At 49.3% G+C, this 12355-nt stretch overlaps 1 protein-coding gene across 1 annotated transcript; it reads right to left on the bottom strand.

Moving 5' to 3' along the window:
- Positions 1-8905: 8905 nt before the first annotated feature.
- On the bottom strand, positions 8906-11751 carry LOC123168313 (pollen receptor-like kinase 4). The gene is made up of 2 exons (XM_044586181.1): positions 10761-11751; positions 8906-10652 (listed from the first exon to the last, which is right to left on the bottom strand). The coding sequence occupies exons 1-2, from the start codon at positions 11455-11457 to the stop codon at positions 9118-9120; spliced, it is 2232 nt and encodes a 743-aa protein (XP_044442116.1). The 5' UTR covers positions 11458-11751; the 3' UTR covers positions 8906-9117.
- Between the last annotated feature and the right edge of the window lie 604 nt (positions 11752-12355).

Here is a 12355-nt window from a genome sequence, read left to right as displayed (position 1 = left end):
TAGTGACATGATATGGCCAATATCATTTTGCTCCTTTGATCTCCATCTTCGGGGCGCCATGATCATCTTCGTCACCGGCATGACACCATGATCTCCATCATCATGATCTCCATCATTGTGTCTTCATGAAGTTGTCACGCCAATGATTACTTCTACTTCTATGGCTAACGCGCTTAGCAATAAAGTAAAGTAATTTACATGGCGTTATTCAATGACACGCAGGTCATACAAAAAATAAAGACAACTCCTATGGCTCCTGCCGGTTGTCATACTCATCGACATGCAAGTCGTGATTCCTATTACAAGAATATGATCAATCTCATACATCACATATATCATTCATCACATCTTCTGGCCATATCACATCACATAGCACATGCTGCAAAAACAAGTTAGACGTCCTCTAATTGTTGTTGCAAGTTTTTACGTGGCTTGTATAGGTTTCTAGCTAGAACGTTTCTTACCTACGTAAAACCACAACGTGATATGCCAATTTCTATTTACCCTTCATAAGGACCCTTTTCATCGAATCCGTTCCGACTAAAGTGGGAGAGACAGACACCCGCTAGCCACCTTATGCAACTAGTGCATGTCAGTCGGTGGAACCTGTCTCACGTAAGCGTACGTGTAAGGTCGGTCCGGGCCGCTTCATCCCACAATACCGCCGAAACAAGATAAGACTAGTAGTGGCAAGAAAAATTGACAACATCTACGCCCACAACTGCTTTGTGTTCTACTCGTGCATAGTAACTACGCATAGGCCTGGCTCATGATGCCACTGTTGGGGATCGTTGCAGAATTTTAAAATTTTCTACGCATCACCAAGATCCATCTATGGAGTTTACTAGCAACGAGAGGGAAGGAGTGCATCTACATACCCTTGTAGATCGCGAGCGGAAGCGTTCCAATGAACGGGGTTGATGGAGTCGTACTCGTCGTGATCCAAATCACCGATGACCGAGTGCCGAACGGACGGCACCTCCGCGTTCAACACACGTACGGAGCAGCGACGTCTCCTCCTTCTTGATCCAGCAAGGGGGAAGGAGAGGTTGATGGAGATCCAGCAGCACGACGGCGTGGTGGTGGATGTAGCGGGGATCTCAGCAGGGCTTCGCCAAGCTTCTGCGAGAGGGAGAGGTGTTGCAGGGGGAGAGGGAGGCGCCAGGGGCTGTGGTGCTGCTGCCCTCCCTCCCCCCCACTATATATAGGCCCCCTGGGAGGGGGGGCGCCGGCCTGGATCCCATCTCAAGGGGGGGGCGGCCAGGGGGGAGACTTGCCCCCCAAGGCAAGTGGCCCCCCTACCCCAGGGTTTCCAACCCTAGGCGCAGGGGGAGGCCCATGGGGGGCGCCCCAGCCCACTAAGGGCTGGTTCCCTTCCCACTTCAGCCCATGGGGCCCTCCAGAATAGGTGGCCCCACCCGGTGGACCCCCGGGACCCTTCCGGTGGTCCCGGTACAATACCGATAACCCCCGAAACTTTCCCGATGGCCGAAACTTGACTGCCTATATATAATTCTTCACCTCCGGACCATTCCGGAACTCCTCGTGACGTCCGGGATCTTATCCAGGACTCCGAACAACTTTCGGGTTTCCGCATACTCATATCTCTACAACCCTAGCGTCACCGAACCTTAAGTGTGTAGACCCTACGGGTTCGGGAGACATGCAGACATGACCGAGACGCCTCTCCGGTCAATAACCAACAGCGGGATCTGGATACCCATGTTGGCTCCCACATGTTCCACGATGATCTCATCGGATGAACCACGATGTCGAGGATTCAATCAATCCCGTATACAATTACCTTTGTCAATCGGTATGTTACTTGCCCGAGATTCGATCGTCGGTATCCCAATACCTTGTTCAATCTCGTTACCGGCAAGTCTCTTTACTCGTACCGTAATGCATGGTCCCGTGGCTAACTCCTTAGTCACATTGAGCTCATTATGATGATGCATTACCGAGTGGGCCCAGAGATACCTCTCCGTCACACGGAGTGACAAATCCCAGTCTCGATCCGTGTCAACCCAACAGACACTTTCAGAGATACCTGTAGTGTACCTTTATAGTCAAACAGTTACGTTGTGACGTTTGGTACACCCAAAGCACTCCTACGGCATCCGGGAGTTACACGATCTCATGGTCTAAGGAAATGATACTTGACATTGGAAAAGCTCTAGCAAACGAACTACACGATCTTTTGTGCTATGCTTATTATTGGGTCTTGTCCATCACATCATTCTCCTAATGATGTGATCCCGTTATCAATGACATCCAATGTCCATAGTCAGGAAACCATGACTATCTGTTGATCAACGAGCTAGTCAACTAGAGGCTTACTAGGGACACGTTGTGGTCTATGTATTCACACATGTATTACGATTTCCGGATAACACAATTATAGCATGAACAATAGACAATTATCATGAACAAGGAAATATAATAATAACCATTTATTATTGCCTTTAGGGCATATTTCCAACAGCTGCTTGTTATCGATGCTATATGGTGCTGCTTCTGTCGATGCCGTAATGCCGTGCATGCTGTATATGTGGTCGTCGTCGTGGTCTTCCTGAATATGTGTTCGTGGGCAACTGAATTTAAACGTGGTCTTCCTCAATATGATTGACATGCAAGAAAATAGCATGTTTGAAATTAGACTGTGCTAACTACCAACTAGTCTGCATTTAAGCAACAAGTACGTACGATCTCTCGTCAACCAAACCACCCATCAAAAATGAGCACACCCACGCCTATGCATGCACCAGTCACACATCCGTTTGAAATTTGCACATTTATCTGAGGAATTTTCATATATAATATATTAGATGTTGAAAGATATGAACATTTTAAAAAGTATTTTAATCTGCCTGATAAAAAAATTATAAAAGCAAGAAAGTGAGAAAATTTTAATCTGCATGGACTAGCGATGTGACAACATAATTCTTTTGCTCACTATTATTCTATGTATATATGAGCAAGAAAGTGAGAAAAATATTATTATGAAATATTTTATGCATTACCATAGAACAAATCATTCCCTGTCAGTCAAAATACCATTTAAACAATCTATTAACACTGAATTAACAAGTTACACTGATCTCAGTGCTCTAAGGGCATTTCAGGCTTTTCACCAGCTCACAGTCGTTTCCACAGCTGCGTTGCCGAACAACTAACCTTCACTACAGCTGTTTCCCCAGCACACAAGTTGTCCGCACGGCGTCGTGTGTATAGCACCGCTGTCTTCGTTACTTGGGCATGACTCTATACTTTATTCACAACTTGAGGGTTCAAATACTATGTTGATATATTACACACACATTTGTTTTGTTCAAACATGAGAATGTAATAGTGAGGTCTATGAATTTACTACTGGTTTGTGTCAATTAGAAAGGTTGTGCTTAACATTCTTGTAATTAACTAATAATTGTGTACGGGCAACAACGCACACTGATATTAAGCAGGGTGTTAATTGCATATTGATATTACGTATGGCATTAACACACTAAATACGGTTGGTGCTCAAGATTGGAGCGATTTAGGCCGATAGATCCATGTGATTAGATGGTGGTGAGCGATTGTTTGGATCTGTTCCACTCGCGCTTTTATATATTACTCCCTATGTTCCTAAATATTTGTCTTTTTAGACATTTTAAATGGACTACAACATACGGATGTATGTAGACATATTTTAGAGTGTAGATTCATTCATTTTGCTCCCTATATAGTCACTTGTTGAAATCTCTAGAAAGACAAATATTTAGGATCGGAGGGAGTAGTTAGAAAGCAAAAAACCTACAAGACTTTACAACTCACCTTTTTCCCTTGTGAGGGAAAAATCCAAACTTGTGATTTGTTAAGTCGGCCATGATAAGTCTAGTAGGAGACCATTTGCTGATGAGAAGGCAAGTGCTCCTGAAAGGGAAAATGATGAATAAGCCAATCTCAGCTAATGTACAGAGTGCAAGCATCACCACAATGCACTATGAGCTCACCTTTCCCGGACGTTCTGCCCTAAAATTCTCTCTATCTCTTATACAACCCCTACAATGCTTCCACACAAATTTCCATTTGGTTCCCCACTAAATTTGGTCATATTTGTTGTTGTTGCAAGGACAGAAACTAGCCATGTGTCCAATCTAGCTAGTGAAAAGAGAGCCACACGAAAAGGGGTATATCAGCACAGTGACAGTGCTTGCTGCACCGACAGTGTTAGCTTCTGCGATAGTGTTTGCAGCTTAATTGTCCCATATAGGAAATTCACGAAATACAACGTGAGTCGTCTGGAAATTAAGAACGTGTATCATGTACGTAGTTGCTACAAAGGACATGTAAAAGTAGATTTCAGAAGAAGAAAAATCAGCGCATTGCACCAGATTTTATAGCCAAGGACAGTTCGCCAACTGGGATTACGAGAGAGAGCAAATCAGGCGTATTTTTTTTAACGATGCCACGGCAGGCTTACGCCGATCTGAACCATTTTTCATTATAGATAGAAGTAAGATACAACACATCGGTTATAGAAGATAGCACACAACACACACCCAAAGTTACAGGGGACATCAAAGACACAAGAAGAAGAACCAGAAGTGAGTGAGACAAACAGCCAACACCGAGAACTAAGCACCCAGGCAGACCGAGAAAATCAGGCGCTTCTTAACCATAGCAAGCTTCAAATGCCAGTACTTTAAAAAAAATTTGAAATGCCAGTGCGGCAGTTTAATTATTTTTGCCGAAGATGTTAGCGAGCAGAGAGCTGGATCAGTCGTTTATTAACCAGAGCAACGCTACTACGGCCTACCTGAAATGGCAGTATGGCATTATAAACAACAGCTAGAGTGAATGTTGCCGACAGTTGGACAGTTGGTAGAGGGCCGGCTCGCCGGAGAGTGAGTCACCACGCATTGATTGGTCAGCCTCGCCTCGCTGCTTCGCGCCGCGTCAGGTACCACAAAGAGAATGGTGCCACGAGAGGGCATAGGCGCGGAGTGAAATCTTGTTTTTCCGTGACACTTCGTGCACGCGCGGCCGGTGATGATAGGCCATCTTCAGCCCAGAGCCGCAAATTTTCTTCCACGTCCATCCATAGACACGGGATACCAGTCCACGAACACAGATGTAACCGGCGATCGAACGCTATTCATATACAATTCAAAGCGGATTTAGACAAATCGGATGAAATTCATGCAAATAAGATAAAATTTACTTATGTTTGAACTTAATTTAAATAAAAGGTCGATAGTTCGACCGTTTTTAACAGAAAACTCGGGAAAAAAAATCTAACCCTTACACTGAACGACCACCTTGTACGCGTGGCCGCCCTGCCCTGCTGCACCGCCGTCGGCGTCTATGCCATCATCATCGTCATCGTCGTCCCTCCAGCGATGGAAGGGTGTCGGAGGGCCACGACAGCCTTGTCCGACGGCGCCAAGATCCGCCAGATGAAGAACTGCCACCGCCACCGCGAGAACCACAACTTCGGCATCGTCGCTGGAGTTTTGGGGGTTCGGAGAGGAGGAGGTGTGGATGTGCATCGCCGGCGCGCGGCTTAAATAACTGCATCCACGGCCCGGCGAAGGGGCGGTTAGTCCGCTTCAATGCGGTGCAGCGGTCGGAGTTGGTTTCTCGGGACACGGCGAGGCCTGAGAGGTCGCGTCCGTCGGCGCCGCCCTCACGTCAAGTGGCATCAATGTCAGCCGCTGCATGCTTTGAAACGGCATAAATGTGTGTGGCAAGCGACGCGGGCGTTCGTTGAAAAGCGCCGGAGAGGCGGGTGTGTTTTCTTTTGTGGGCCTGGTTAGTCAGGAGTGGGCGTGGCAGCAGCCCGGACGCCCGCAAAGCTCCCCTCCCCCTCCCCCCCTTCCCGGCGTCTTCGGTTTGCAAGAAAAACATGTCCGAACCGGCCTACGAACCGATACAAGGTCGTGTTGGATGGCAAAATACGTCCGGACCGTGTGGTCCGAACGGTTGCAGGCGGTTTAAAGGTCCACATTAAAAACGCCCTAACCAAGTTTTGCCATCTTGGTTCTCTCTTTGATTCGGTAAGCAAAGCAAGTTCTCAGTATATTCTCTTTCATGCGTAAAATGCTAATCCATGCATGGAGGTAAACTGAATTTGTTAGCAGCAATCTTTGCAAAGGAAGTTGACAACAAAAGCTGAGTACTAAACAGATATGGAGTAGTTTGTTGACTCTTATTCATTCATAGTTCTTCCTCATCTGACGCGGTGTTTTGGCTTCTAGGTGCATATGCACCCATTGTCTAAATACACATTTTAAAAAATTGAAAAATTTGGAACAAAAATCCTGCGGGTATATCCGGACATTCTACGTGCATGCACAAAGTTTCGGTGAAAAACGACGTTTTTTTTGGCTTATGTAAAAAAGATGAAGAAATGCAAAATGAATAGTTGTAATGAAGCATCAGAATTTGTCTTTTTTAGATAAGCCACAAAAAACCTCGTTTTTCACTGAAAACTTTGTGCACACACATAGAATGTCCGGATATACACGCGGGATTTTTGTTTGGAATTTTTCAACTTTTCAAAATGTGTATTTAGACAATGGATGCATATGCACCTAGGAGCCATTCCCAATTTCCGTTCCTCATCGGCACATAACACAAATCTAATACATTCTTCCAGCTAATACTAACCGCCCACGCTCATGGACGTGCATAAGATGGGATTGCGGCCACCGGAGGTCGTATGCAGTGGGCTTTGCAGTCGTCCATCGTCCTAAAGCAATGGTTATCGGGGTAACACAAAAAGCACGACAGGATGGTGTCACTCTTGTAGCACGTATCGTCGTCGATGTGATGCACGCCTGTGGCTCGACCTACGCAAATGTTAAGAAAAACACACTATTAATACCTGGACATGTGACCATGCAACGAATGGATTGAAAGCACAAGAAGAAGGTGCATTTGTGCCACTTACATTGTGCATGAACAGCATAGCATACGAGAAGAATCAATAGTGCCTGGACGTGCTTCTCCATGTATGTATAAGATGATTGTGGCTTCAACACTTCTTGGAGGATTGGTTTTGGCCGGAACTACAGAATGCTTGCGTTGCATATATACACAGACAGAGAGAGAGGGGGGTGGGGGATTGCTTACATATGGGGCAACTATTGATTGATATCTTTTTTTGTGGGATTGCTATAGATAGATATGGACTGGGCATGAATTGATTGATTGATTACGCTCTGTTTCCTTCCAAAGTTATTTGGTCGTCCGCCCGAGTGGTGGCTGCTTTTTTTTAGATGATGAATGGTGGTGGCTTACCTGACGGTACACCCGCGGGGAAACGCGAAGTACCTGGAAGTACCTGCTGTTGCAATCCCGGCCCTGGCCCTTGTTACGTTCTGATGGTCATGATTTGCTTCCATTTTTGTTTGAGCGAACTTTGCTTCACTGACAATATCCTCATCATGTTCTAGAAGCCCACCACAGACCTGCCAGGTCGTTCGCTTATTCCTCAAAAAAAAGCCAGTGGGTATTTAAAAAAAAAATTGTTTAGATTGCTTACCATATATATCACCTGGTATCAATGGGTATTTTTTACTACCGCTCATCCGGGTTATAAGCTTCGGATCCAAATTGCCTATTGAACGCCCACTGCGTTCAATTGTCAAGGCGTCGCACAGGTGAACGAACCCGGGCGCGAGAAATAGGCCGGCCCACTTTGAGGGTATTTCACAGTACAAGAAACCGGTTCTGGGAACCTTGCAGAAGGTTCCTGACATGGTTTTTTCTTTACTAGTTTTCCCTGTTTTCTTTCGGTTTTTCCTTTTTCTTATGTTTTTATTTCTTTCTTTTATCAAAATCACAAAAATTTAAAATATTCAAAAAAAATCCCAGAATTTCAAAAATTGTTCATGTTTTCTGAAATCATTCACATTTTTTCCAAAAAATGTACAAACTTTCAGAAAACAAATCACATTTTCAAAGCATGTTCATGTTTTCAAAAAAAGCTTCAAAACAATGTTTGTGCTTTCAAAAACTTCCGTATTTTAAAATTTTGTTCCAAAAAATCTATTCATGTTTCCAAAAAAAAATTTGTTCTCGTTTTCCAAAAATGGTTCATGAATTTTAAAAAGTCATTTTGGATATTTTTTTCACAAATTTTCAAGAAGTATTTGTGATTTAAAAAAAATAATATTCGCCACAGTACTTATATAGGAAACCGGGTCACTATAGTGTGAAACAGGGCGCTACAGAGAAAACGGTGTCGCTACAGGCAAAGTGCCCTATGTGTGTTTCTCAAATTCCAAACGAGGCCGCTTGAGAATTCCGAACGCAGGTTTCGAGTGGGAGTGGTTCGGAAATTCTAAACTAATCTAGAAACATGTTCTGGAAGCCCAACATAGACCCACCAAGCCGTTGAAGCCGCACCACCGCTTCCCTCACCAGCATAGCATCCCAACCTAACGGCACCGCCTCGTACCAGCACCATGTGCATGGAGGCGAAATGCCTTGCAGCTGCCGACGTCGGCGAGGCTTTGCTCGACCGCGTCCTCTGCTGGAGGCGAGGAAGGGGAGGGGAAATTGGCAATGGTGGTGAGAGATCCCTCCCGGTCGACCGCGTGATGGGAGGAGTTTTTTTTCCTCCTATCAAACCTGTTGGAAAGAATTCTTTTGTTTTTTCCATGACACAATCAAATAGGCCAAAATCCTGTAGGATTTCATATGATACGAGCATGACATTTCAATTTTTGTGTTTTTCCTGCTGGCCATCTTTATAGAATTATGTGAATCAAAAGGCTCTAAATTTTGCAACTGTGAACAGGATCTGTACTAAAACACAACCCAAAAATGTTCTGAAATTCTGAATCCCTAATCCGCTGACAGAACATCAGATGAACACTGAGACCAGCTAATAAATCAATTAGCTAAAGATGGAGAACTGTGTACAAAAAAAACTAAAGATGGAGAACTGAGAGAAGATTTAATTACCAAATTAATGCTACCACTGAACATGGAATTAAGGTAGAGTGCAGATCAGTACGTGCTAGGTCCATGTTTAGTGTTGGCTCCATGTACGGAGGTGCTTAGTTGGGCCGTTAGACGGACGTGTGTTGATGTGTGAGCATGCATGGATCCATGGACGACCGATCAGTGGATGGCGACGTTGGTGAAGTCCTCGTCGCGCTCGGTGCCGTCGCTTATCGACGAGTAGAAGGAGTTGTCCTCCCTGTCGCCGCGTCCTTTGGCCTTGAGCTCCTCGATCCCCTTCACCGCGTCCTTGAGCTCCGACCGGCTCTCCGCGTTGCCGTCGCAGCACGCCAAGCCGATCTTGATCAGCTTCACCGCCTCCGCCTTGTCCGCCTCGTCGTCGAACCTGAGGTCCGGGTCCACCACCTTCCGCAGCCAGTTCTCCTCCGGCGTCGACGCCACGAGGCCGGCGAGGTCGTTCGGGTTCTGCTGCTCCTGCTCCGGCGCCGCCGACGCCTTCAGGTCGTACGACGGCGGCCGCCCCGTGAGGATCTCGAGGATGAGGAGCCCGAGGCACCAGACGTCGCTCTTCTTGGACGACTTGCCGAACTGCTTCCGCTCGGGCGACTTGAAGGCCACCATGAGCTGCGCGGCGTGGGACTGGTTCATCACCGGCACCAGCGCGTAGTCGGTCATCAGCGGCTCGAAGCGCTCGTCCAGCAGGATGTTGGAGGACTTGAGGTGGCCGTGCGGCACCGTCAGCATCGGCAGCTCGTCGTACATGTAGCTCAGCGCGCTCGCCACGCCCTTGATGATCTTGAGCCGCGCCGCCCAGTGCACCACCGCCTTCTTCACCCCGCGCCCCTCGCCGTGGAGGAGGTGGGCGAGGCTCTTGTTCTGGACGTAGTCGTGCATCAGGAGCTTCTCCTCCTTGCGGTAGTAGTAGGCGACGAGCGGGAGGAGGTTGGGGTGGGAGAGCCGCCCCAGCCGCCGCATGTGCTCCTCGAACTCCTCCCTGCCCACGCGGTTCATCTCCTTGAACCGCTTCACCACGATGGACTGCCCGCCGGTCAGGGTCGCGCGGTAGCACAGGCCGAGGTTGGAGCCGGCGTTGCCGCCCAGCACCTCCGCCGTCGCCTTGAGCAGGTCCTGCAGCTCGAATAACCTGCCCCGGTCCTCGCGCACGAACGTCAGCCGCCCCTGCTCCCCCGCCTTACGCGTGCCACCTCCGGCTGCCGAAGCAGTTGCGGCGGTAGGGGAGCCTGCCGATGCGGCCATGCGCCCCGAGTCGCCCTTCGTTGGCTCTGCGTTGATCTTCCTCATCGAGGGCTTCTTCGAGATTGACGGGCCGAAATTCTCGGTGTCGTACTCTCGCCGCCGCCTCTGAAGCGCCAAGAGCGCGAAGCCCAAGAGGGCCAGCACGCCGAGGATTGCCACCAGGAAGCCGTAGGACATAGAGCCCTCGGTGGGCTCCTTAGGAGCAGCATCTTGTGTGGCCTTGTCTGCCGGCGGGCCCGTCGTCTTGTGTGCCGCCGGGACTGCCGGTGTCGATGGCTGGGCTCCGCCTTTGTCAGACGACGGAGGCGTTTCCGTTTTAGCAGGCGCTGGCGGCGGAGACGACGGAGGCGTTTCCGTTTTAGCCGGCGCCGGAGTCAGTGACGTCGGCGGGGCCGCGCATTTCTGGTCAAGTAATCCACTGCAAAGCTTCTTATTGCCTGCACCGAAGGACAATGTCAGGGCCAGACATACATGCGCCGTCGTTGGCGACGTTGCAGCACCAACCAACTAGGCCGTCCGGTAATGTGCATACGTATTTTGCTCACCGGCAAACATGGCGGCGCCCATGGATTTGAGGCTCGCCGGAATCTCCCCCTCCAGCTCATTGTTAGCGACATTGACGACCTTTAATTCCTTCTGCGGGAGGTCAGGGATTTTGCCCTGGAACTTGTTATCATCCAGCAGCAGGTCCATGAGCCTGGGAACGCCGGCGAGCGAGGCTGGGATTGGGCCGGAGAAATTGTTCTTGGACAGGGCCACCTTCTTGAGCGAGCTCATCCCGTCGAACGCGTCGGCAGGGATCTCGCCGGAGAACTTGTTCCCGGAGAGGAAGATGGCGCGAAGCCCGGGGAGCTCGTTCACGTCGGGCATGGGGCCGGTGAACTGATTGTCCATGAAGCTAACCGAGCGGAGGCCGCGGAGGCCCTTGAGCGGGCGCAGGTCGATCGTGCCGGACAAAGCCATGTTCTCCAGCTGCAGGCCCGTCACTTCGCCCTTGTGGCATATGACGCCCGCCCAGCTGGAGCCGGCGCCGGCGCAGGGGCGTGTGCCCGGCGACCAGTTGCGCAGCACGCCGGCGTCGTCCTTAATGCCGCTCTTCAGCTTGAGGAGCGCGTCGGCGGCGGCGTCGGGCGACGGGGAGCTGTCAGCTAGCTGGCGCGCGGCGTGGGCGGCGGTCGGGAGCAGGAGGACGCAGACAGCGATCCACAAGAGGCGCGCGGGGAGGGGTGGCGCTCCGGCCATGTCCGGGGCGGTGCCGGGGAGCCAGCCCGCCGGCGCCACCGGTTGACGACGGTGGGCGGATGCGGCGAGGTCGCAGCCACGAAGCTGCAACCCGGTGCTTGTCGGGCGCGCGGGAAGCGTTGGCTGGCCGGCCAGCACACGTTGTCGTCGTCGAGAGGAACGCAGCGCAGGGAAGGGAGACGCAGCGCGCGCAACCCCGGAAACGGAGAAGACTCAGGGTCGCGCGCGTGTGTGCGTTCGCGGGTGGTGTGGGGAGAGAATTCGGGAGCGTGTGGGAGGGAGCGTGGTGGCGAGAGAGAGAACTGTGGCGTAATCAATGGCGGCCTATTGCTCCCGGCCAAGAATAGACCAAGGTCTCCGCATGCGCCGATGAGGCTGAGGTTGTCAAATCAAGTCTTTCTAGCCGCTGTATGTAAACACTCTTCAAGGCCAAAATCGTTTCGTTGGCCTTAGCATCCCCCATTTCGCGCCATTTTTTTCGAGCAATCTTCTTGGCTGCAGTTCCTCTAAAAATTGGGACTGACTACCAGTACCAGCCAGTCGACTGAATTTGTGAATTGGCTCACTCACTTCTTTTCTGTGCATGCAGCTCGTGGTGTGGTGTGCCGCGTGAGCAAGCTCCGGCTCCAGTATATAGCAAAACACTACCACATTGCAAGCTATGTCTGCAAAAAAACTATCGCTTTTTTAATTTGCTTAAATGCTATCACAAATTTGGTTGGCTGTTTCAAAAAATACTTATTGAACCATTAAGTTTTAAGCAAAATTATGACAACTTGTTGGGGAACGTAGTAATTTTAAAAAAATTCCTACGCACATGCAGGATCATGGTGATGCATATTAACGAGAGGGGAGAGAGTTGTCTACGTACTCTCATAGACCGTAAGCGGAAGCGTTA

This window comes from Triticum aestivum, chromosome 7D (assembly GCF_018294505.1).
Source record: "Triticum aestivum cultivar Chinese Spring chromosome 7D, IWGSC CS RefSeq v2.1, whole genome shotgun sequence".
NCBI lineage: Eukaryota > Viridiplantae > Streptophyta > Magnoliopsida > Poales > Poaceae > Triticum > Triticum aestivum.
The sequence above is the reverse complement of the archived record's forward strand: the minus strand, read 5'-3'. Positions and strand labels throughout refer to the sequence as shown.

What these genes read in the sequence shown, in the direction of transcription:
- LOC123168313 (XM_044586181.1), bottom strand. Translation starts at nt 11,457, where the DNA reads ATGGCCGGAGCGCCACCCCTCCCCGCGCGCCTCTTGTGGATCGCTGTC. An exon ending in GGGCGCCGCCATGTTTGCCG is followed by an intron (nt 10,653 to 10,760) that starts GTGAGCAAAATA and finishes CCTTCGGTGCAG; the next exon opens with GCAATAAGAAGCTTTGCAGT.